This window comes from Olea europaea, unplaced genomic scaffold, assembly GCF_002742605.1.
Source record: "Olea europaea var. sylvestris unplaced genomic scaffold, O_europaea_v1 scaffold2659, whole genome shotgun sequence".
Classification (NCBI taxonomy): Eukaryota; Viridiplantae; Streptophyta; class Magnoliopsida; order Lamiales; family Oleaceae; genus Olea; species Olea europaea.
Window position 1 is genome coordinate 32,341 of NW_019244955.1, and position 24,835 is coordinate 57,175.

General features: G+C 36.0%; 3 protein-coding genes across 3 annotated transcripts; all 3 read left to right on the top strand.

Annotated features, from left to right (window-relative positions):
* The first annotated feature begins 977 nt into the window (after nucleotides 1–977).
* Nucleotides 978–1,764, top strand: LOC111383319. Its single transcript, XM_023007401.1, has 2 exons — nucleotides 978–1,551; nucleotides 1,643–1,764. The coding sequence occupies exons 1-2, from the start codon at nucleotides 978–980 to the stop codon at nucleotides 1,762–1,764; spliced, it is 696 nt and encodes a 231-aa protein (XP_022863169.1).
* A 10,478-nt stretch (nucleotides 1,765–12,242) lies between these two features.
* LOC111383320 lies at nucleotides 12,243–13,592 on the top strand. Its single transcript, XM_023007403.1, has 3 exons — nucleotides 12,243–12,506; nucleotides 12,726–13,240; nucleotides 13,391–13,592. Exons 1-3 carry the CDS (start codon nucleotides 12,243–12,245, stop codon nucleotides 13,590–13,592), a joined length of 981 nt encoding a protein of 326 aa, XP_022863171.1.
* A 2,761-nt stretch (nucleotides 13,593–16,353) lies between these two features.
* LOC111383321 lies at nucleotides 16,354–16,818 on the top strand. The gene has a single exon (XM_023007404.1). It carries the CDS (start codon nucleotides 16,354–16,356, stop codon nucleotides 16,816–16,818), a length of 465 nt encoding a protein of 154 aa, XP_022863172.1.
* The last annotated feature ends 8,017 nt before the right edge of the window (nucleotides 16,819–24,835 follow it).

Sequence of the window (24,835 nt, forward strand, 5' to 3'; positions counted from 1 at the left end):
TAGTTGCATTTAGTAAATATCCGTGTAGATAGATTTATAATATCCGACTTCTATTTTTTGCATTTACATTTGAAACAGCGGGATCATGTTCAATCAATATGAAATTTCTTACAGTCGAAGAGAAGTAAAATGTTGTCTTTCTCAAACAAAGTAGAAAAAAATCGAAATTACACAATACTAGGGGTTTAAATATCACAATTCAAAAATCAGGGTCGTAGTTTCATTATTCAGAAATCAACTATTGATTTAATAATTTAAATATTAAATATTTCAACAACTAAATTCAATTTCAACCCTAATTCCTTTCTCTCTCTACCATCTATATTTTCTCCATTCTCTCTACCATAAAACACCATCTTACCATTGGCGGCGACGATTCACGATGGCGGCGAAGCTTTGAAGCATCCTCATCGGTGACTATTCTGTGTATTTTCTCTCTCTTCTACTCTGAAGCAATATCACTCGGTGGCTCCATCATTCTTCGATCTCTCTGTCGACAGCGTTCACTCGCTCTAATTGTTGAATAAGTAATTTACACGTTGACCTAATCTTTAGCATCATTAGCTAGTTTGTTTTGCTAATTACTGAGTCTATAGGATTTGTTAGTCAGTTCCTCTTTTCTTGCTTGTATCTGTTGTGTTAATGCCTATATAAAGACCATTGGATTGAGGAATAAAGATACCAAGAAGCAATTACGTTCTCTGCTCTCTTTAGTTTTACTGTATGAAGATTTTGTCTTCTTTAAAATTCAACAGTGGTATTAGAGCAGGTTATCTTAAAAACCTTCTACAAAAAATAAAATAAAATCTGACCGCCTCTTTCTCATAAATTGCAGGAGTAGTAACCTAATCCAGCAAGATTTAAACCTTACAGAAGCAAGTCTTTCCACATACTATAAAGGGCCTGCAGATTTTACTTTTGATCATAAATCCTTCCTCCCAACATTTAATCTGAACCGTTTGTAGCAGAAGTAAACAATGGCTTCTGACAGCTTTGTGCAACCAGCTATACCACGCTTTGATGGTGACTATGACCATTGGAGCATGCTCATGGAGAACTTCTTGATGTCCAAAGAATACTGGACGGTTGTTGTCAACGGAATAGTAGAACTAGCAGAAGGTTCTGTGGTGACTGATGTTCAAAAGACAGAGCTTGAAGGACGAAAGTTGAAAGATCTCAAAGCAAAGAATTATCACTTTCAAGCCATTGATCGTTCAATCTTGGAGACCATTCTTTGCAAAGATACCTCCAAGCATATTTGGGATTCCATGAAAAAGAAATATCAAAGATCAACAAGGACAAAGAGGCAACAACTTCAGGCACTTCGTTTGGAGTTCGAATTGCTTCGAATGAAATCAGGAAAGTCAGTTACAGAATATTTCTCGCGGATGATGGCAGTTGTCAATAAAATGCGTACCCACAGCGACAAAATGGAATATGTCATTGTTGTTGAGAAGATTCTTCGATCCCTGACACCAAAATTTAATTTTGTTGTTTGTTCTCTAGAAGAATCTAATGATATTGATGTACTTTCAATTGATGAATTACAAAGTTCTTTGTTAGTTCATGAACATACAATTACCCAGCACGAGAAAGAGGAGCATGCATTGAAGGCCTCAACATAAAATTACTTGACATCTAGCAGAGGACACCAAGGAAGAGGCAGAAACAGTAGAGGTTGAGGTAGAGGCAGAGATTACAACAATCATGGAAGAGGAAGAGGGAGAGGAGAGATGGCTTCCACTCAAATACTTTCAGACTTGAGTTAGCAGACAAGTTTGTCGTTGAGTGCTACAGATGTCATAAGTATGGTCATTATAAGTAAGAATGCCAAACTAATTTGCCCAAAGGTCATGGTGAGAGATCTAATTATTATGCAATAAAGGAAGATATAGTGAAGGAAGAAGAGGAAGTATGCTTATTGATGGTTAGTCATGCAAAGGAAAAAACCAACATTAAGTGTTTGTGGTATCTAGACACAGGATGCAGCAATCACATAAGTGGAGACAAGTCAATTTTCTCCACTCTAGATGAATCAATCCGAGATAATGTGAAGTTTGGAGACAACTCTAAAGTATTGGTTATGGGAAAAGGACAAGTAATTATTCAAACCAACGAAAATGCTACCAAAAAAATTTCCAATGTCCTTTTTATTCTAGATTTGAAAACCAATCTCCTCGATATCTGTCAATTAGAAGAAAAGGGTTATGAGATTTCTATCAAAGATGGAGTATGCAAAGTTTGAGATGATAATTTGGGTTTAATTGCTCAAGCCACAATGAATGCAAACAGAATGTTTCCTATTTATCTCAATAACACTCATCAATCATGCTTCACAGCAAAATTACAAGATGTGGCTTGGCTTTGGCATTTTCGATTTGGTCATCTAAATTTTGGTGGGTTGAGAATACTTCAACAAAAGCATATGGTGACAGGCCTTACTCAAATTACAACTCCCTCGAAAGTTTGTGAAGAATGTGTTGCTAGCAAACAACAACGGAAACCATTCCCAAAAGTCAAATCATGTAGAGCAAAGAAGGCATTGGACATAATTCATTCCGATCCTTGTGGGCCAATAACACCATGTTCTAATGGAGGTAAAAGATACATAATCACCTTCATTGACGACTTTAGTCGAAAAACATGGGTGTATCTTTTGCAGGAAAAATCTGAAGCTTTTGCAGCTTTTAAACATTTTAAAGTCCATGTTGAAAAGGAGGTGGGTAGGCAAATACAAATACTTCATATTGATCGCGGTGGAGAGTACAACTCACAGGAATTTGCAAAATTTTGTGAGACTAATGGAATTAAAAGGCAACTTACAGCATCTTACACTCCTCGGCAAAATGGTGTTTGTGAAAGGAAGAATTGCAAAATTTTAAATATGGTGCGAAGCATCTTGCTAAGGAGTGGTGTTCCAAAAAGTTTCTGGCCTGATGCTGTTAATTGGAGTGTTCATTTATTGAACAGAAGTCCTACACTTGCTGTTAAAAATATGACACCAGAGAAAGCTTGGAATGGATGAAGACCCGCTGTGGATCACTTCAAAGTTTTTGGGTGCATAGCTTATGCTCATATACCCAATGAGAACAGGAAGAAGTTGTATGACAAAGGAGAAAAATGTGTCTTTCTTGGTATTAGTGATCATTCTAAAGCTTACAAGTTATATAATCCTATCACTAAAAGGATTGTCATTAGTCGAGATGTAGACTTTAATGAAGAAAGAATGTGGCCATGGAACGAAGATAGAATAACAACACAACTCCCTGCAAACTTTGATGGAGAAGATGAAGAAGGGCAACAGATTGTGGAGCAAGAACCACAACCCACAGTTATCCAAGAAGAGTCCATAGCAGCACAAAGATCAGAATGGGTCTGAAGGAAACCCACTTGGATGGCTAACTATAAGTTAACAGGGATTGACCATTCCAAGAACTCACTCATACACCTTGTTCTATTTTCAAATTGTGATCCTATAATTTTTGAAGAAGCTGTCAAACAATCAAAATGGAGAAAGGCAATGGATGGTGAAATTGCAGCCATTGAAAAAAATAATGCTTGGACATTGACTGAACTTCCTCAAGGACAGAAGATTATTGGTGTAAAATGGGTCTACAAGACAAAACTGAAGGAAAATGGTGAAGTTGATAAATACAAGGCGCTCTTCGTTGCCAAAGGCTACAAACAAAAATTCGGCATAGACTACAAAGAAGCTTTTGCTCCAGTTGCAAGGCATGACACAATCAGATTGGTGATTGCATTTGCAGCACAAAATTGTTGGCCTATTTTTCAACTAGATGTTAAATCAACATTCTTACATGGAGACTTAGAAGAGCAGGTATTTGTTAATCAACCTCCTGGATATGTTAAGATTGGAGAAGAATATAAAGTGCTTAAGCTGAAAAGGGCTTTATATAGGCTAAAACAAGCCCCACGAGCTTGGTACAGTCTTATCGAAGCTTATTTTTTGAAGGAAGGATTTAAAAAATGTCCTTATGAACATACACTTTTCATGAAATTGGAGGATAATGGCAAGATGCTCATGGTTTGCTTATATGTAGATGACTTAATCTACATTGGAAATGATCAAGTCATGATTAAGAAATTTAAGAAGTCAATGATGATTGAATTTGATATGTCTGATCTTGGCATGATGCATTACGTTCTTGGCATAGAGGTGGTTCAATCTACTGCTGGCATTTTTATCTCTCAGAAAAAGTATGTGCTGGAAATTCTTGACAAGTTTGGAATGAATGAATGTAATCCTGTTAGCACACCAACAGAAGTAAATGTGAAGCTCATCAAAGATCCCAAAGGAAAAGATGTTGACAATACTCTTTACAAGCAAATCGTAGGAAGCTTGATGTATTTAACTACAACAAGGCCTGATATAATGTAAGTTGTTAGTCTCATCAACAGATTTATGGAGTGTCCAAAGGAGATGCATTTCTTAACTTCAAAAATAATTTTCAGATACTTACAAGGCACTGCTGATTATGGTTTGTTGTACAAAAGTGTTGAAAAATCATATACATTTGGTTTTACAGATAGTGACTGTGCTGGTGATCCAGAGGATAGAAAAAGCACATCTGTTTATGTCTTTATGATGGGGACAGGAGCAGTCTCATGGTCTTCAAGGAAGCAAGCCATTGTGACGTTGTCAACTACAGAAGCAGAGTTTGTGGCAGCAACGGCATGTATATGTCAAGCAATTTGGCTACAGAGGATTCTTGAGTTTCTTTGTTTCAAGCAAAAAGGACCCACCCATAACTACTGTGATAACAATTCAGCTATTAAGTTATCCAAGAATCCCGTTTTACATGGAAGAAGCAAAATATTGATGTAAGGTATCATTTCTTGCGAGACCTTACAAAAGATGAAACCATTGATCTTATTTACTGCAAAGGAGAGAATCAAGTTGTCGATTTGTTTATAGAAGCCATTAAATTGGATGTATTTCAAAAGCTGAGGAAGTTGCTTTGAGTTTGCACGCTGAAGAAATAAATGATGTTTTAAACATGAGTTTAAGGGAGGGATTGTTGAATAAGTAATTTACATGTTGACCTAATCTTTAGCATCATTAGCTAGTTTGTTTTGCTAATTACTGAGTCTACAGAATTTGTTAGTGAGTTCCCCTTTTCTTGCTTGTATCTGTCGTGTTAATGCCTATATAAAGGTCATTGGATTGATGAATAAAGATACCAAGAAGCAATTACATTCTCTGCTCTCTCTCTTTATTTTTATTGTATGAAGATTTTGTCTTCTTTAAAATTCAACACTGATGACGACTTATTTTTGCAGCCCCTTAATGTAGCATGACGACATTGCTGCAAACACAGCTTCACGATGCTGCAGTTCTTGGTGCCGACTGGTGTCAATGTTGGAGGGGATTTGGGATTTTTTTTCTTTCTCTTTCCGATTTGAGGAGATTGTGATGAATCATAGATATGGGCAAAAATATCGTGTAGTGGTGGAGACGGTAGCAATTTGGGGATTATTTGGTAAAATTGGTGGTTATGATCAGAAGAAGAGGTTGATCGGAGGTGTAGGTGGTACGGTGGTTGATTGAACTGGTGGTTGTGGTTACAAGAATAGGTGGTCGTGTAGCGATAGAGACGGTGGTAACGTTGTGGGTTGTGTATTGTTGGTATGTTTGGTGGAAGCAGTAGTGGTGGTTTCTGGTAGTGGTGGAGGTGGTTGCTGGTGGCTGGAGAGTTGATTGTTGTGGTTTTTGTTAGTAGTTAATTGGATTTGGTGGTAATGTCGTGGTGTTAGTGTTGGTGTTGGTGGTGGTGGTGGTGGTGGTGATGGCGTTGGTGGTAGAGGTGGTGGTGGTAGCAACGATGACGGGGTGAGGGCAGTGGTAAGTAGCGATGGTGGCAGTGGAGGTGGTGGTGGTATGTGACCCACTATCTGATATATGACTAACTATCTAACCTTGACATTGAAATTTGATAATTGTGACCAAAAAATTGGAAAACATGTGACTGATAGATAAATTATGATCTATAATTTTTTCATCTGTGACTAATGAAATAAATTGTGACCTATAAAATTTATAATTTGTAACATCGAAATAATCCGTGATCAATTAATTGATAATACGTGAATAATAAATAAGTTTATGGCCTATAATTATTTGCATGTAATCATTAATGGTATAAATGTGACCTTATTATTTTTAGTTAATAAAATATATTTAATTAATAAATAAAAACCTGATTTTCGCATTTTTAAAACTTTAGACATGAAAATTGAATTGCCCACACTTATGCCTTAATTGTGAATTTTTCCCTAGAAAAAATCCATAGAAAGAAAAAATAATAATCATAATGGAATTATGACTTGCGTCCTCTCAAGCCTTTAGCTTAATAGAGAAGAAAAGAATCGAAAAATAAAAGTAACGAAATATCATAGTTAATTGTCCCAATAATCACTAAACTTAAATTTGTGTCTTCGATTGTTCACTATAGTTTCAGATGTCCAGTTTTTGTCACTAAAATTTTAAAGTATCGGACGTTACACACTAGATGACTTCCATTTTGCAACTATAATGGAATAGTTGACATAACAGGCGAATTGCACAGTTGGCGCCCAACTACCAAATTAATGCCTAATCATGGAAAATGCATCTTTCATTGCTCACTAAACTTCTCAGACTGACGTCTAGAAAAAATAGAAATTTAGGAATTATCGGGACTCTTCAAGAACAAGCTTGCTTTATGAATTTTTTTATTAGAATGACTTGAATGATTCAGCTAACCCCAGGTAGAGGGACTTATGAACAGTCCACCCAAGCCAAATGAAGGCCTATCTACCTCTTCGTTAGAGATGGCAATCCGTCGGCTCGAGCCGCCCGTGACTCGACTCAGAAAAAGTCAGAGCCAACCCCACCCAGCTCGAGGCTTAGAGACACCAAGCCCCATTTCGGGGAGCCGACTCAAGCCTGGGCCGGCCCATTTAAATTTTATAAAAAGGAAAAAAAAAATTAATCTCCAATGACCACAAACCTGTCGCTGCCTTAACCGACATCATAAAGAAATTGCCTATTTGGCAGCTAAGGCAGCAAAGGGAAGAAAATAAATCGAGCAGGCTCGGTTCGGCAAGGCTCGAGCATTAATTTTTTGGCCGAGCAAGTGCCAAAAAAGCTCGATGTAAAAAAGCTTGAGCCGAGCCCAAGCAGGGAGTTTCAGCTCGCGAGTTGGCTTGGCTCAACTCATTGACACCCCTACTCCTTTTAATGAGAGGCAATGCATTTTCCACTTTAAAGAAGCCCCAGATGCAAGGATTTGTGCAAATAATGAGAGGTGTCTATGCCAGATTTTTTGTTTGATGCATGTGTTTTTTATAGAAACTTCTGAATGTAATTATTAGCTCTAGCATCATATTTTTTGGATGTAATTACTAGTTTTAACTACTAGTTTTAATTAGGTTTGGACATGGTTTGGGTTGTGCTGATATAGAGCTCAACTCGAGATCGAAATCGACTTAATCAATTTTGGTAAATCTCAACACAAATAAACCCAATGTAGCTATTGAAATCAAATCAAACCAAATTGATTTGGATTGGCTTGTTTTGGTTAGTCTATTTGAACATTTTTTCGAGTTAAAATAAAAAATAAAAAACTTATGTACCGATTTTGAGTTAAAAATTTTGTTTGTCTATATATATAATTTTTTTGCTTGCATATTGCGTATTAATTATATAGAGATAATGTAATGTAAATAGTAAAATGTTTATTTTTCCAAAATCAACATATATGTTTGTTAGTTATCAACAAACAACTACATGAAAATGAAAAGTAAGGCTACAATATAAATTTGGAGTTTATAATAAACAATTCTTCTAGTTGCTTTGTCTTTTCTTTTGAATTTTGGAGTTTTAGTAGAAAAGCGTAGATGGTAAAAAAAAATTATTTGAGAAAAATTATATTTTTATTTTTATTATTTCATTTTTTAATTTAAAATATGAATTTTATAATGAAAATAAATTTTCAAAAAAAAAATGGTATTAGCATGATGAGTTGGTTAATCGTCGCAACCAACCCGACCCGACTCTTTAATGGTTAAAACTACTTGAACAAAATCGATTTTTTGTTCAAACGAACCCAAAATGACTTGATTTGATTTGGTTTGATCGGTTTGATCGGATTTTTGATTTCTTTGCCACCGTGATTAATATTTCTCATTTCATTCTTCTTGATTTTAATTTTCTTCTCTCTCTAGCAAAATTCTTTCCAATTGACTTTGCACACCAACCACTATAAATTAGTCATTATCTTGCAAAAAGAGAATGCTGTCATTCTAATCATAAACTCATAAAGTGGACCTGTTTTTGAAAAGCTATTTATAATTCCTAAATTTTCATACGATTCTGCTATGCGTACATCTGAGTTGACATCTGGAGGACACTCCACACACATGGGGTGGGGCAACGATTATTTTATTAGGCTTGAGCCCCACCCACATGTGTGTGAAGTGTCATCCGGAGTGTCAATTCGGATGTCTACACAGCATTATTGATTTTCATATCATCTCGCGACTTGAAAATTTTAATTGCCAAAACTTGATCACTTTAAAATATAATGAACAATAAAAAAAAAACTTCTATCAAAGTATAGTAAACAATTAAAGACACATTTATTTGTGATTGGGCCTCAATTTAGAGATTAGGTGTCAGCTGTGCAATCTGTTTGTCGTGTCAACTATTCCATTATAGTTGCAAAACGAAAGTAATCTCAATGAATGACATTCAATATTTTGAGAAGTTTATTGATTACTGGAACAATTATCACAGAGATATCATGTACCTTTCAACCATTTATTTTAATTGAGAAGTCGTGAGGTAATTTTTCTTTTCGGAATGAATTTTTCCTGAAAAGTAAAATACAACAATGGTTCTCGACCTTTGACTTGCATTACAATTTTGTCTCCAATCTTTATTTCATAACAATTCTATTCTCAAAAATAGAGTAAATTATGGGGTTTCATCATAAAACAACATTTTTGCTGTTCTAACAAAACGACAATTCTCAGTTATTGTATTTTAAGCATGAATTAGAATACAAGAAGGAAAAGATGAAAAATGAAATTTCAAATTCGTCGCCCAGCCCCAAACAATTGCTGTAACTCTCATGGAAGTAGCAAATAGTTAAGGATGGCAACGGGACGAGTCGGCCATTTCCACCCCCGTTCCGTTAGGTATTTTTGTTATCTTACCCCATACTCATGCTCAATCAAAGCGGGATGGGGTGAGATCAGGGCGGGATCCCTGACCCATTTATCACATCATTTATTTTTTCTTTTTATTTTATTTTTATCTCTTTGTGGATGACAAGTTGTAGAAAATAGTAGTTTCGTGCCTAACTTATTCCACAAGACCCTCCAAAAGTGATTAAGGAACTTAATATCCATATCTGACATTATACTCTTAGGTACTCTATGCAAACGCACAATTTCTTTAAAAAACAAGTCTGCAATATTAATGGCGTCATCAATTTTGTAACATGGAATGAAATGTGTCATTTTACTAAACCTATCCACCACTACAAAAATTGAATCTCGCTCCTTTTTAGTCCTAGGCAAACCTAACACAAAGTCCATTGAAATATCTACCCAAGGTTCACTAGGTACTGGCAAAGGTGTATACAGTCCATGAGGTAAGACCCTTAATTTAGCCTGTTTACATTTTATGCATCGACTACAAACCCTTTCCACATCAATTATCATTTTAGGCCAATAAAAATGTTCAGTCAATACCTCTAAAGTCTTTGTTACCCCAAAGTGACCCACAAGTCCCCCCACTATGTGCTTCGCTAACCAGTAGTTCATGCATAGAGCAATTAGGAACACATAATTTATTCTCCCGAAACAAATACCCTTCATACTTAAAGAACTTATTTATAGCCCCCTTATGACATGAATTGTAAATGTTGGAAAAATTAGAATCATTAACATACATGTCCATAATATATTCAAAACCAAGCAATTTTGCACTTAGAAAAATAAAGATATTTGATGGTTCTTTTGATAAATTATATTCTAATTTTTTGTCTTTTATGTTTAATAGTTGAAAATTTATGAAGAAAAAGGAATGAAGCGAAAAAAAGAGTGAAATCCAAAAGTTGGGGGCCAAGTTGTAAAAATTCAATAGTTGATCTGGACCATGAATCGAAGATTGAAATGTTTGGAGGTCAAATTGAATAATTTAGGAAGTGAAGGACTTGAATTGAACTAAAGAATACATGGGTTGCAAGAATAAAAGGGCTCAAGGACTGAAATTTATTATATGAAAAGATCGAGGACTTGATGGGTAATATAGCATTAAAGGCTTTGAACGGGAGTCAAACTTTGTGGTTGTATATATATATAGAGAGAATTGGAGGGCATTAATTGATGGAAGAGACGCATGGGAATTGAGGGAGATTCAACCATTATTATACAATTTACACACATATTTGAGGACAGGCGATGGCTGAAAAAAATAAATAAATAAAAGAAGAAATGGCAATGAGCATGACAGAGACGGCAGATTCACGTTGCAAAACTTCAATAACGTTCCGTCAATTAATTTGGTGATGTCTTCCATAAGTTCTTGTTTTTCTCTCATTAATATGTGTAACTAAATTTTATTTTTTAGGGCAAACAATGTAATTGATTTGGGATCTTTATTTCTTTTATTTGAGATTATTGTTCTTTTATATTTTATGTGTGAATTTTAATTATGTTTTTAATACTTTGAATTTTCTGGCCAATTATTCAATGATTTCGTGAACAATAATTACGTAGAGATGCGGATTCTTATTTAGACTATATATTAAAATTCGGTAAATTAATATAACGTGTAGAGATACCTATATTAATTGCTGCGATCATATAGAAATTCTTAGAACTGTTATTTCGTTTAATTAAATTCAATTTGCATAGAGATATGGAATTGAACTATTTAAATAGGTTCAATGAGAACTTGATAGGGATAAGTTGAATACAATAGAAGAATTCGACCGAACACTACTTTAGTTTTATGAATCTCGATATTAGAAATAAAGGTGACCAGTAGGTGAATTTGTTCCGCCCTAGCTAATCCCCATTTATTAATTAAATTCTCACTAATTTTCTGTTACATTCACGAAATTTCTAATAATTAGATTTAAAAATCACATTTAATCATTTTTTAGTTACTTATTTCCATTAAATAGAAGTTAGGAATAATAAATTGAGTACTAAAGTATAGTTCTCGTGGGAACAATAATCCGGACTCAAAAGATTCACTTTACTACTTGTTACGATCCGTCCACTTGTGAGATAAAATCGAAAACAAGTTTTTGGCGCCATTGCCGGGGACTATTATTTTTTGTCTTAATTAATTTATTTATTTTAGTTATTTTACTTTATCTTATTTTTAATTGTTATTTGATTTGCTTATTTTCTTTTATTTACAGAAAACTGTGTTCGTTGTATGCTCCGTGCCCAATGCGACAATCTTGAACCGTTTGATTTGGAAATAGAATGTACCTTCAGACGAAGACGCAGGGAACACAAACAAAAACAGCAATATCAAATGGCTGACAATCTAAACAATCCTAACCTTATATAGCCAATTAGACAAATGGTGGCGAGAGCTCAACACAAGAGCAAAGGGAAGTAAATGAAGGGAACTTGCCAATTTCTATGTTTTTGACGCCTATAGCAGTGCCCGCGTGGTCCAGCATAGTATATCCAGATTTTGGGATAACAACTTCCAGATACGGGCTTATTGAATTAATTTGATAAGCAACACTCTGCAATTCTATGGGTTACCTCATGAGAATCCAAACACACATATCTCAAGGTTTCTCAGGAATTGCCAGAATTGTCGTGCTCCTAGGGTTAATGAGGACGCCATCAAGCTGCGATTATTCCCATATACACTGAGAGATGCAGCATTGGAATGGCTAGATGCCGAACCGGATGGAAGTATTACCACATGGGAGGAACTGACCAGGAAATTCTGCAATAAGTTCTTTTCACCAGCTAAAGTAGCAAAAATCATATTGGAAATTCAAACCTTTCAGAAGAAAGATGGGGAAAGCTATCAAGAGGCCTGGAACAAATTTAAGGAATTGATGAGGAAGTGTCCAAATCATGGGATCACTATTGGAAATCAAGTGCAGTATTTCTACACCGGACTTTCACCACTATCCAAATCTTAAGTGGATTCCTCTGTAGGCGGATCGATCATAGGAAAATTAGTGCAACAATGAATGGATCTGTTTAAGTTGATTGCTACTACTCATTCCATGTTTTCATCAGAAAGAGTGGTGCTTCCAAAAGCGGCGGGAATTTATGAATTAGACAGCACAGCATCTACCAACGCCCAAATAGCAGCATTGACAAAACATGGAGAGTTATTGGTGAAGTCACAAACAAAAGGAGCACATGCAGTTATAACTGGACCATCCTGCGAAAACTGCAGAGCAAATCACCTAACAGAAAATTGCACATCTATGGGGTTTTCGGAAGAACGGGTCAACTTCATTCAAAATGGCTCGCGAAATTTTAATCCCTTTTCTCAAACATATAACCCAGGATGGAGACAACACCTAAACTTCAGATGGTCAGATAATCAGCAAGGGAACAATTCAAACAATGCACAATAGGAGAAAAAATCAAGTTTGGCAAAGATGTTCAACCAGTACATGTAGAAGACAGACAAGGTGTTCCAGCAGATTGACGCTAACTTTCAGAATCAGCAAGCATCCATTAAGAAGCTGGAAACTCAAATTGGTCAAATTGCTCAACAGCTTGCAGAACGCCCACGAAGGACATTGCCAAGCAACACAATGGTCAATCAAAAAGAGCAAGTGCAAGCTATTATGACTAGAAGTGGAGTGCAACTTCTAGAGATACATGTGAAGAGACCAGACAGAAAAGACAAAGAAGCAATGGGTGAAGAGGCTGGGATAGAAGCAGAGTTTGAACAACCAACCAATGAAGAGGATAAAAGGATAGAAACACCCACAGTGAGAGCACCCAGCCCCGAGAAAGCTTATGTGCCACCAATTTCCTTCCCTCAGAGGCTACAGAGAAAGAAGTTGGACAAGCAGTTTGCCAAGTTTGTAGAGATTTTCAAGAAACTGTTCATCAATATTCCATTTGCAGATGCAATTGCCCAAATACCCAGCTATGCTAAATTCTTGAAGGAGATCTTGTCTAACAAAAGAAAGTTGGAAGAACATGAGATAGTCTGCCTGAACGAAGAGTACAGTGCAATTCTATTGAAAAAACTACCTCCTAAACTAAAAGACCCAGGGAGTTTTACGATACCTTGCACAATTGGTTCTAATTATTTTGAACATTCTTTATGCGATTTAGGTGCAAGTGTTAATTTAATGTCTCTCTCTATTTACAGGTCTCTTGGATTGGGAGAAACAAAACTTACAACAATCTCATTGCAACTAGCTGACAGATCAATCAAACGATCGAAGGGGATTATTGAAGATGTACTAGTCAAAGTTGATAAATTCATTTTTCCGGCTGACTTTATCGTTTTAGACATGGAAGAAGATTCAAACATCCCTCTAATCTTGGGAAGACCCTTCTTAGCTACCTGAAGAGTGCTGATTGATGTTTACGATGGAAAGATAATTCTTCGGGTGGACAATGAGCAAGTCATATTCAACATATTCAAGGCAATGAAACATCCACTGACTTCAGACACTTGTTGCTAAGTAGATGTTTTTGAAGAGTTAGTGGCAGATACATTTGAAACAAAGCATCAAATAGTTCTTTGTGAATCAGAAATTGCATAATCGGAAGCAACAAAAGTAGGAAAAGCTGAATGTGTTGTCAACTTGGCTGAGCAACCAATAGGAAGAAGACATTGGAAGTATGAATCTCTTGGTGACAACCTTTCACCCCCAGTACCTTCAGTAGAAAAGGCATCCACTCTTGAACTAAAGCCCCTACCTTCACATCTCCGTTAAGTATATTTGGGAAAATCTACAATACTTCCAGTAATCATTGCAAATAACATGACAATGGAAGAGGAGAATAAATTTTTGGAGGTACTTAAACAGGAAAAAATGGCAATTGGATGGACAATAGCTGATATCAAAGGAATAAGTCCAACTCTTTGTATACATAGGATTTTAATGGAGGACGGGTTAAAGCCATCAGTGGAAGGACAATGCAGATTAAATCCAACCTTGAAGGAAGTAGTGTGGAAAGAAGTTCTAAAATTGTTGGATGCAGGTATTATCTATCCCATCTTTGATAGTTCATGGGTGAGTCCAGTACATGTTGTGCCTAAAAAGGGTGGAATCACAATGGAGAAGAATGAGAACAACGAGCTGATATCAACACAGTTAGTGACAGGGTGGAGAGTATCTATAGATTACAGAAAGCTAAACAATGCAACCAGAAAAAATCATTTTCCATTGACATTCATTGATCAGATGTTGGGGAGGTTGGCCGGTCATTCTCATTACTGCTTTCTCGACGGATATTTAGGGTACAATCAGATAGTTATTGCTCCAGAAGACCAAGAGAAAACAACATTCACATGCGCTTATGGAACTTTTGCGTTTAGAAGGATGTCATTTGGTCTATGCAACGTACCTGCAACCTTTCAACAGTGCATAATAGCTATCTTTTCTGACATGGTAGAAAAGTACATTAAGATTTTCATGGATGATTTTTCTGTGTTTGGAGATTCATTTGATGACTACTTGGATCGGTTATCTCTTGTATTGAAAAGATGCGAAGAGAAGAATTTGGTGCTCAATTGGGAAAAGTGTCACTTTATGGTAAAGGAGGGGATAGTTTTAGGCCACATGATTTCCTCAAAGGGCATTGAAGTTGACAAAGTTAAAATACAAGTGATTGAAAAATTGCAGCCTTCTAATTCAGTTAAGGAAATCAGAAGCTTCTTAGGACATGCAGGATTTTATAGAAGGTTCATTAAAGATTTCTCAAAAATTACAAAACCTCTGTGTAATCTACTGGAAAAGGACATGTCATTTCACTTTTCTGATGAATGCTTAAATGCCTTTAATACTTTGAAAGAAAAGTTAACTTCTACACCAGTGATAGTAGCACCTGATTGGGATCTACCTTTCGAACTTATGTGTGATGCTCGTGAGTTTGCAGTGGGAGCGGTGCTTAGCCAATGTAAAAGAAAAGTGTTACATGTAATCTACTATGCCAGCAAAACCTTGACAGATACTCAGATCAATTATGCAACAACAGAAAAATAGATGCTAGCAGTGGTATTTGCCTTCGACAAATTTCATTCATATCTAATTGGTTCAAAGCTGATAGTCTACACTGACCATGCAGCATTGAAATATCTGTTTGAGAAGAAGGATGCTAAACTTAGGCTGATTCGATGGGTTCTGTTACTGCAAGAGTTTAACATTGAAATTCGTGACAAAAATGGTACAGAAAATTAGGTAGTAGATCATTTATCAAGGCTGGAGCAACTGCATGATTCAGAGGACATGGATATTAATGAGGTCTTCCCAAAATGAACAGTTATTGCAAATAGAGAAGGTTTCGTGGTATGCAGACATTGTTAATTACTTAGCTAGTGGCTATATGGATCATGATCTCACCTATCAGCAGAAAAAGAAGCTGCTTCAAGAAGCCAAATTTTATTATTAGGATGATCCAAATTTATACAGAAGAGGGGCGGACCAGATCATTAGGAGATGTGTACCAGAGGATGAGATGAAACCTATCCTTTCATGGGTTCATGCTTCGGCTTATGGAGGACACTTTGGCCCCACTAAAACAGCAACAAAGGTGCTTCAATGTGGTTTCTTTTGGCCTACACTGTTCAAGGATTGCCACAGTTTTTGCAGGTCTTGTGATAAATGTCAGAGGATAGGTAACATATCAGCGCGTCACGAGATGCCACTTAACAACATTTTGGAGGTGGAAATATTTGATGTTTGGGGTGTTGATCTTTTGGGTCCTTTTCCATCATCTTATAACAATCGGTACATCCTAGTGACAGTATATTGTGTCTCTAAATGGGTAGAAGCTAAAGTATTGCCTACAAATGATGCAAGGGTGGTGGTGGACTTCATAAAGAAACACATTTTTAACCGCTATAGATCACCTAGGGCTATAATAAGTGATGGTGAAACTCATTTCCGCAATCGGTTATTTCAAGTAGTGCTACATAAGTACGGGGTACAACATCGAATTGCCACTCCTTACCACCCTCAGACAAGTGGACAGGTGGAAACCTCGAATAAACAATTGAAAAGAATTCTGGAGCTCACTGTGAATGCATCTCGCAAGGATTGGCCAAAGAAATTAGACGATGCTTTATGAGCATATCACACTACTTACAAGACACCTATTGGGATGTCTCCATATCGACTGGTCTTTGGAAAAGCATGCCACCTACCAGTGGAGTTTGAACATAGAGAATACTGGGTATTGAAGCAGTTAAACATAGACCTCGAAAAGGCTGGAGAAACAAGAATACTGCAACTACATGAATTGGAAGAATTCAGAAGAGAAGCATATGAGAATTCAGCCATCTACAAGGAAAGGACGAAGCAGTGGCATGACAAGAACATTAGGCAAAGAATTTTTAGAATGGGAGATCAAGTGCTTTTATACAATTTCAGACTTAAATTGTTTCCAGGAAAGTTGAAATTTAAATGGTCTAACCCTTTTACGGTCTCTCGGGTGTTTCCCTACGGCACAGTTGAATTACACTATCCAACAAAAGGAAACTTCAAAGTAAATTACCAACGTATCAAGCACTACGTGGAAGATTTCCCCATCGCTAAAGAGAGCCTTAACCTAGTTGTACCAAAATAATAGCAGCACAAAGTCCAGCTAATGACTTAAAAGAAACACTTATTGAGAGGCAACCCAATTTTCAAATTTTTTTTATTTTACTTTTTGTGTCGCACAGCATATAGTTTTGTTTTGTTTACTAGGTTGTATTAGATTTAGGCACATTTCAATTTTTAGGAGTCATCACCTATATCCCTTCTGCCCTTAGGCCCTTGAATTTATTGTTGGTTATTTTGATTATTTGAGCTAAGTAACTTTTATTCCCTATCTTTAACTTGTCAAATTTGATTTTTCAGGAACATGACGTCGTGGAACACTCAAACCAATATAGATCCAAGGGAAAGCATGATGAAGAATATTATCCAGTCGTCTCACATAGTGCCTCACACATTCAACAGAAAAATTTGGGGAATACCTTCTTCTTCTTTTTCCCTACCCCCTTTATGTGTTTATTTATGCTTTATGGCATTGAGGACAATGTCAGTTTTAAATTTGGGGGTGAAAAAAACTTTTAGTTTTAGTTTTTTTTATGTTTTGTGTGTTTGTTAAAGAAAAAAGAAAAGAAAAAATTGAAATTAAAAAAAAAAGAACTCTTTTGTTCAGTTGAATGTTTGTGTGGATTAGACAGTATAGCAGACAATGATGATTTAATTTGAGATTTGGTATTGATTTATGAACTGTGAATAGGATGCATACTAGACTAATTGAAGTTTAACCTCACAAAATTTGATATTACAAGCGTACTAGAATTGAGTTTGACATTATGATTAAATGTGTTGTTTCTTGCTTTGGATATGTTGATCTAGTTGGACATAAATGGTTTACCTAAACCATAATAAATTATCTATCCTTAGACCAAATTTAGCACAGTTTGGGCGTGACTTTATAGTTGTAGGAAGATGCTGAGTGAATGTGGATTCCATGTGTGGATACTTATGTGTAGATTATCTTAGACTAATATGATAAAACTCTGTGAAAGTCTTAAGTTAGAGATCGGTTTGTTTGAATAAGTGTGTGATAAGGGGCATTGCACTAATCAAGGCATATACATTTGAAAAGTTTAAACTTCTCTCTAAAGCCTTTTTTACTCGAGTGATTAAGTCTGTAAGGGTATCTTAAAACCTGGTGCCCTAAAGTCATCTGACTTGGGAGTCATCGGCCTAAAACTCGTTACAAGGGTCATTTAGAAAGTAATTAGAGACGAAGTTGCACTTAAAAAAATGAGAAAAAAAATTTGTTCTCTTCGAAGCCTTTTTGAATCGGGTCAGTAAGTTTGTAAGGGTATTTAAAAACCTGATGCTCTAAAATCATCTTATTTGGGAGTCATTGGCCTAAAGCCTACTACAGGGGTCATTTAGGAGCTTAATGAAGAGAATATATAAAAAAAATACCTGTGGTTAAGCCCTAACGGTTACTTGAGGGAATTTAACTTTTGATGTAAGATAATTAGCTAGTTGATTCTTGGAGATCGAAACAATCAAATAATTGGAGAATCCTTGTTCACTGAAGTGTTGACTTGCAACTAGTAACGTCCACCTAAACTCGAGAGGGTGAGGATAGTAATGAAATATTCAACCTTATATTACACACTAGAAAAGAGTGAAAAAGAATAAGTTTAGGGTTTGTGAATCTTACGAGTGATGAAAGGATATATATGACTATTAAGGGTCGGAAATTGAAACAACTTGTGCAGTCATGGTTGATTACTCGATTCTTCACAGACACACTTCAATTTTTGCATTGGAAGAGTGGATATTAGTTTGGTACTTGTGACTTTGAAGCATGTTTATAGCGTAAACACTAAATCTTGAATCCTGAGGTGAGAAGCTAGATTGTCCAACCGAATATTTTTGAATGCTTGTGTGTCAATTATTATTTATTTATAGTTTTGTTTGAGGATAAACAAATGTTTAAATTTGGGGGTATTTGATAAGTGTATTTTATACACTTATTTGGTACCTTAAAATAAAGATATTTGATGGTTCTTTTCACAAATTATATTGTAAATTTTTGTCTTTTATGTTTAATAGTTGAAAATTTATGAAGAAAAATGAATTAAAGGAATGAAGCGAAAAAAAATCGAAATCCAAAAGTTGGGGGCCAAGTTATAACAATTCAATAGTTGATCTGGACCATGAATCGAAGATTGAAATGTTTGGAGGTCAAATTGAATAATTTAGAAAGTGAAGGACTTGAATTGAACCACAAAATACATGGGTTGCAAGAATAAAAGGGCTCAAGGACTGAGGCACCACCGCCACCATAATGTATTTGGTGAAAGTAAATGAATAAAGATTCATCCACAAGCAAAAACATAAAATTAAAACTGGAAATTAAAAAAATTGAAAATAAAGTTAAAAAACACCAACACGTCTTTAAAATTAGTAAAGACTAATTTCTTGGTTTTGTTTACACTTATTCGGAGAAAACTGGCTTGCTACATTTGAAGTCAATAAATTAAAAATTCATAGAAATCTTGGGAAAAAAAAATTCTAGAAACTAATTATTGGGAGTAAATGGGCATTAACATAAGCCATATATGTTGCACTTAAATTATTGGGGGTGAGTAACGAAAAACTTGCAATGTGTCAACACAGATGGAGATGAAAAGCGGAAAGAGAAAAACATATTCTAAGAAAAAATAAAATAAAGATGAAGTATATTGAGAGGATGAGTGCATCACAATATTGTATTTTATTTTTAGTTTTTATTGTATTAGGAGTATAATTGTAAATTTCTTGTGATGTTTTTATTGAAAATATATTTTAATTGTGGTGTGATTATAATGTGGTGTAATAATTAAATTGTGATGGTAATATAATTACCCAATTCAATGTTATAATTCATTACTCATTTGACAACATAAAGTGGCTGAAATATTTTTTCAACGAGTTTTTCGATCTAGACTTAACAGTCGTGATATTTCTTGTTTCTTATTTTATGGAGTGTTTGAAAAGTCTAATTAACTTGATAATGTTCTCGGACTTTATGGAACAACCCCAGCTCTTACAGACCTCTTACAGGGGTCTCATATGGGGTGGAATCGAGGTTTTTTTTTTCACTTTGTATTGCATTGTGGCCCACTTGGAGCCGACCCCATGTGAGGGGTCTATAAACCCCTGTGAATAGTGGAAATTACACCGTCCCAGGTGTTTGAAGATTGGGCTGCAAACATTAGGTGGGAAGTTTTTTATGCACATGTCATGTTTTTATATAATTATTAAATGTGAAATATTTATTTTTTATAATTTAATAATTAGTCGATGTGTATATTAACTGATGTCACGTTTCCTTAATTATCGTAATTCAAATTACAATTTTCTTAACTACCATATCAATTATCTTCTCTCTCTCTCTCTCTCTCTCTTTCCCCACGATTTCACGTAATCTCCAAACCCTCTCTTTGTTCTCCCACGACTTCCCGTCGTCTCCAAACCCTCGCTAGTTTGAACTCATCCACCCAAAGTCCAAATATCGCCATTTAGTTACCCTACAATCTCACCATTGTCGAAGTCAATTTGTGCAAGAACCACTGTGGTGAGTACATCCCTTTCGTTACCTTAAAAACGAAATCTAATGGAGAAATTGAAAGGTGCATGAGGGGTTATTAATCTCGAAGACACAACAAGAAGAAGAAGCAAAAGGATGTCTCAGGATAGCCCAATGGGAACCCCAACGCATTCGGTGTCTGTGACCGAGCCTAAAGGCCAATCGAACAAGGTTATTTCCTCATTTTTTTTTTGTTTTTTGTTTATCAAACAATGAAAAAACATGTTGGATATTTGGGCACTCTGTGAACTGTAGTCGATTGAAGTAAATTCAGTATTGGGCATGACCTAGGGTTTTAGGTGTGAAGAGTATGTGTAAGGAAATTCCTTCGTGCTTGTAATTTGATGTCTAATATGTTGCGTGATGTTAGAGGATAATTTGTGACCCGAGCTCAGTGTATGTGACCATGGTAGATGATCTGTGACCTGAGCTCAGTATATGTGACTTGGAAGTGCCAACAATGAATTGCTCTAATCTGTGACATTATTCATTTTATTGAAAACTAATACACATATCTGTGTACTGCTGTGATGTGATACAAATGAAAATGTTGATTTTATTACAAGACTTCTAGTTATTGGTTTGTTAGTGACAATGCGGAATGTGTATGGTATTGTATTTATGCTTCTAATTTGATGTCTTATATGTTGCGTGATGTCAAAGGTACTAAATGTGACCTGTGACCTAACCCGAATCTATGTGAATTGGAAGTACTAACAATGAATAGATCTGTGACCTAAGCCGACTGAATATGTGACTTGAGTGTTCTAACAATGAAGATTTGTGACCCTATTCAACTTACTGACCCAAGTGTACGTGTATGCATATGTGACTAGTTAGGCAGAGCATGTTATTAATTAAATCTCGTGTTGTAACATATCATTTGTGTGTGATTTCTTTCAGTACAAGTGTTTAACATTGTCTGCAATTTCAATACAGGCTTGGCAATTCATAATACCAGAAGACAGGTGGTTTCTTGGGAAAATTACAATCTTAGTCTGTAAAGGTGTCTTGAATACCATTCAGATGAGCTTAAGCCGACCACAAAAATGTATATTGATGGGAACCTGTTTTGCTCACTTTCTAGAGTGCGACGAGATCATGATACAACCACAACTAATTCACTTCTTCCTTCTGAGACAAGTTCATCAGCCGAAAAACTAAGAAATGTGGTTTTATGTGGCTGGAAGGTATGTAAGATTCTCCATCTCCAAGTTCTATTTAGTCACATGCCTGAGATGTCATGGAGAGTGTGATACACAAATGTATGATAGTAGAACATCAAAACTGAAGGGAAAGTACTTTTCTCAAGTGGATACTGTAACACATGAAGACATCAAGTCCACATTTTTCTCTGCGTGTCAAATGTCGGACTTAGCTCTTGTTGAAGCTCTACCGGATGATGACATTGCTAGGATGGATGCGTTGTATTTCCTCACTGCCTATCTCTTTACTAGAGATTACAAGAAAGTTGTTGACAACTACTTGTTTGCCCTAGTGGACGACTTCAATGCAATGAACATATTTCCATGGGGCAAATTATTATTTAACATTATCTTGGGTTCATTGAAAGATGGGTTGAGTAGGAGAACTCAACATTACAGGCTATGAGGTATGTAGGTAGCCTTCCAAGGATGGATTTATGAGACTTTTCCAAGTCTAGATGGAATTGTTATCACGCTAACATCGAAGACGCATCCTCGAATCATGAATTGGATAGCAAATGAACAACCTTCTGCTGTTAAGTTGGAAGGAGCTGACTGTTTTGCAAATGTTAATGTAATACATCAATAAGCCTTGTTAGCAGTCTACTGAAGTATTATGAATATACTTTTTCTAATATACAGTTTGCAGATTGTGATTTGTAACCTGGAACCATCGAAAATGGAAATGGCCATGCCATACATGAACAATGTCCTATACAAGAAGTCGATTCAATCAGACTTATCAAGTGAGAGCCGTAGGAAAAAGAGGACAATGAAGTCAGCTGACAATGCCAGTACTAGTGGAAAGTCAGTGATCCTCTTGACGAATAGTAGTATAGGACAGCCTAATGTATCGAATGACAAAGATGATTTCGTTGATCCTCCACCACGACGTCAAGAGTCACCCCCGTGAAAAATCTCCAATTGATGAAGCACCGTCAGCTGCCCATAACTCTCCAGATGAACCACACCCTCATAGGGCGCAATGGGTTGATGTAAGTTGATGTAATTATTTTTTTGAAATCAGCGAACACAGATCAATGTCTTGGTCACATATTACCTTTTTGAAATTATTGGTCATAGATCACTGCGATGAAGGTCACATATCCACCACATTTTCATCATGGAACATATTTTCCTAAGTCACATATAACCTTTTTTCCCATAGAATTGGTCACACTCGTCTTGTTATGGTGTTACGTTAGGCATGTGATGATTTGAGGATGCAAATATGCAAACTACCGTCAGATAATAAATTATTGAATAGGAAGCTCGCTGACATCAAGTCATAGATGTCATGCTTCAATGATGTGCACTAAAAAAATGAACTCTATTGTCCAAATGCAAGTTGTCCTAAAAAGTGACTTGATGGAGATTCGAACTAACATGCAGTTTCTATCCGAAACTGTGTCAACAATGATATCCAGTTCAATGAAAGAGATCATGAGACAGTTTAGTGAAAAAGTAAAAGATCGAGGCACAGAAGTTCACGGAGTTGGAGACAAGGAAACTCAAGTTGCTAGAGGCTCTGATAAGACCGACGAGATACTTACATGATATTCGCACATTTCATTTTACACACCACAGTTACATTGACATGCCAAGTATTTTTCTTCTTCTCCAAGACACAGGTACAAACAGTGCAGCCAAATGTTGACAGGAAAGAAAAATGTAAGATAGACCCAAATGAAGACATTAGTACCCCCCTGTAGTCTTCAACCACCATCGTTCGATTTGGGGATTGGATATATGTAGCCTGATGACGTACACTCTGAAGATATTCAGAAACAGGTAGATTCCGTTATATCTGACGTGGTGAGAGCAACCAAAAGTGTTCAGGTAGAAGTATCCACAAAGCCATTATTCATTAAGTACTTGTCACAGATCAACTACATGCCAATAATAATAAACTTTAACACATCACAGATCATTCAAAACTTAGTCACATGTAGTTTCTATGTACGATGTGAAACTTAACAAGCTTTTACAACAATATACAGGGATCCACGTCTCTTGAAGGTCGTTCCGAATTACCAGTCAAGCAGGTTTCGAGGCCCATGAGGATTTTGAAGTCTCCATTCATTGTTGGAGAAGATAAGTTGTTCAAACATGAAGAGCATGTCATAGTTTTTGAACATTTCAAAGACGACATTGAAGAAGTTGACAGATCTACGTTCATGAGTTGGTTCCCGAGGGGTTTCAAACCCAAAAATAAGTACGTACAATTTGTATATATCTGATAATGTAACTTAACAAGTTATGGTAGCGCAACACTCAATATTCAATTTCATGTCTACGGGAAAAAGTTTAACGACAAGGACGACAAAATCAAACCTGCATTCGTCATCGGTTCATTTCTAGTTGGTCACAAATCATGGTTCTACAATCTTATACACACAGAATCGTCTTTGAGTAGCACGGTACAATGAAACCATATTATGCTCTCACATATTCACAAAGTGGCCACATCTTTTAACTTCTTCACTTACATGTTACTGTTGGTCACACTTTCACATATTGGTCACATATTCAAATATTGGTCACATTTTCATAGACTGTTTCCTTTTCTTATATGTCATTGTTTCCTTTTATTACAGCACATGGATGCGTGCTTTACTACATTCGCCAACTTGCAAAACATGGCAAGAATGTAAAGTTTAGAGCCACAATAACAAATTCTTGGTTTCAACATAAAATAAAAGAGATATACCCTACTTTTATAAAGGATCCCCAGGTTTTGATGTCGGAATTGAGCTTTGTTAATGTCATAACTGGCACAACTTAACTTTAAGCACACCTTGGGCCGATATTGACCATGTGTTCATGACAATGCTGCCCACAAACAAGGCCCACTAGATGCTAGGTGTGCTACAATTCAGAAGCCACTCCTTGACAGTGTTCAATTCGACAGGTAAAACATATCGTGACTGGAAGGTTCTAGAAGACATTGACCTATATATGAAAAATTTGCCAGCACTTATGAATGCTTTGGGAATTTCAAAAAAGGATCCTGATTACCACGGACCTGACTCTAAGGATTTGAAGGTGCACATCAACAGTATGCTACCTTAACAGACAAATGGGTAATTCTTGTGACATTATGTGTGCTTAACCTGAAAATTTTTCAATCATAACATTATTTTTTCACTGTTATTTTGCAGTCATAATTGCAAGATATTCGTGATTTTGTACGCTTTATACATCCTTCATGATGGACTATGTTTCATACCGTATAAATTCGACATTAACAAGTGTAGACTGGGTATTGGTGCACTACTCTACAA

What these genes read in the sequence shown, in the direction of transcription:
- LOC111383320 (XM_023007403.1), top strand. Translation starts at nt 12,243, where the DNA reads ATGGATCTGTTTAAGTTGATTGCTACTACTCATTCCATGTTTTCATCA. An exon ending in TGGGGTTTTCGGAAGAACGG is followed by an intron (nt 12,507 to 12,725) that starts GTCAACTTCATT and finishes GCTAACTTTCAG; the next exon opens with AATCAGCAAGCATCCATTAA. An exon ending in ATAGTCTGCCTGAACGAAGA is followed by an intron (nt 13,241 to 13,390) that starts GTACAGTGCAAT and finishes CTCTATTTACAG; the next exon opens with GTCTCTTGGATTGGGAGAAA.
- LOC111383319 (XM_023007401.1), top strand. Translation starts at nt 978, where the DNA reads ATGGCTTCTGACAGCTTTGTGCAACCAGCTATACCACGCTTTGATGGT. An exon ending in TTCAATTGATGAATTACAAA is followed by an intron (nt 1,552 to 1,642) that starts GTTCTTTGTTAG and finishes CTTGACATCTAG; the next exon opens with CAGAGGACACCAAGGAAGAG.
- LOC111383321 (XM_023007404.1), top strand. Translation starts at nt 16,354, where the DNA reads ATGTCTCCATATCGACTGGTCTTTGGAAAAGCATGCCACCTACCAGTG.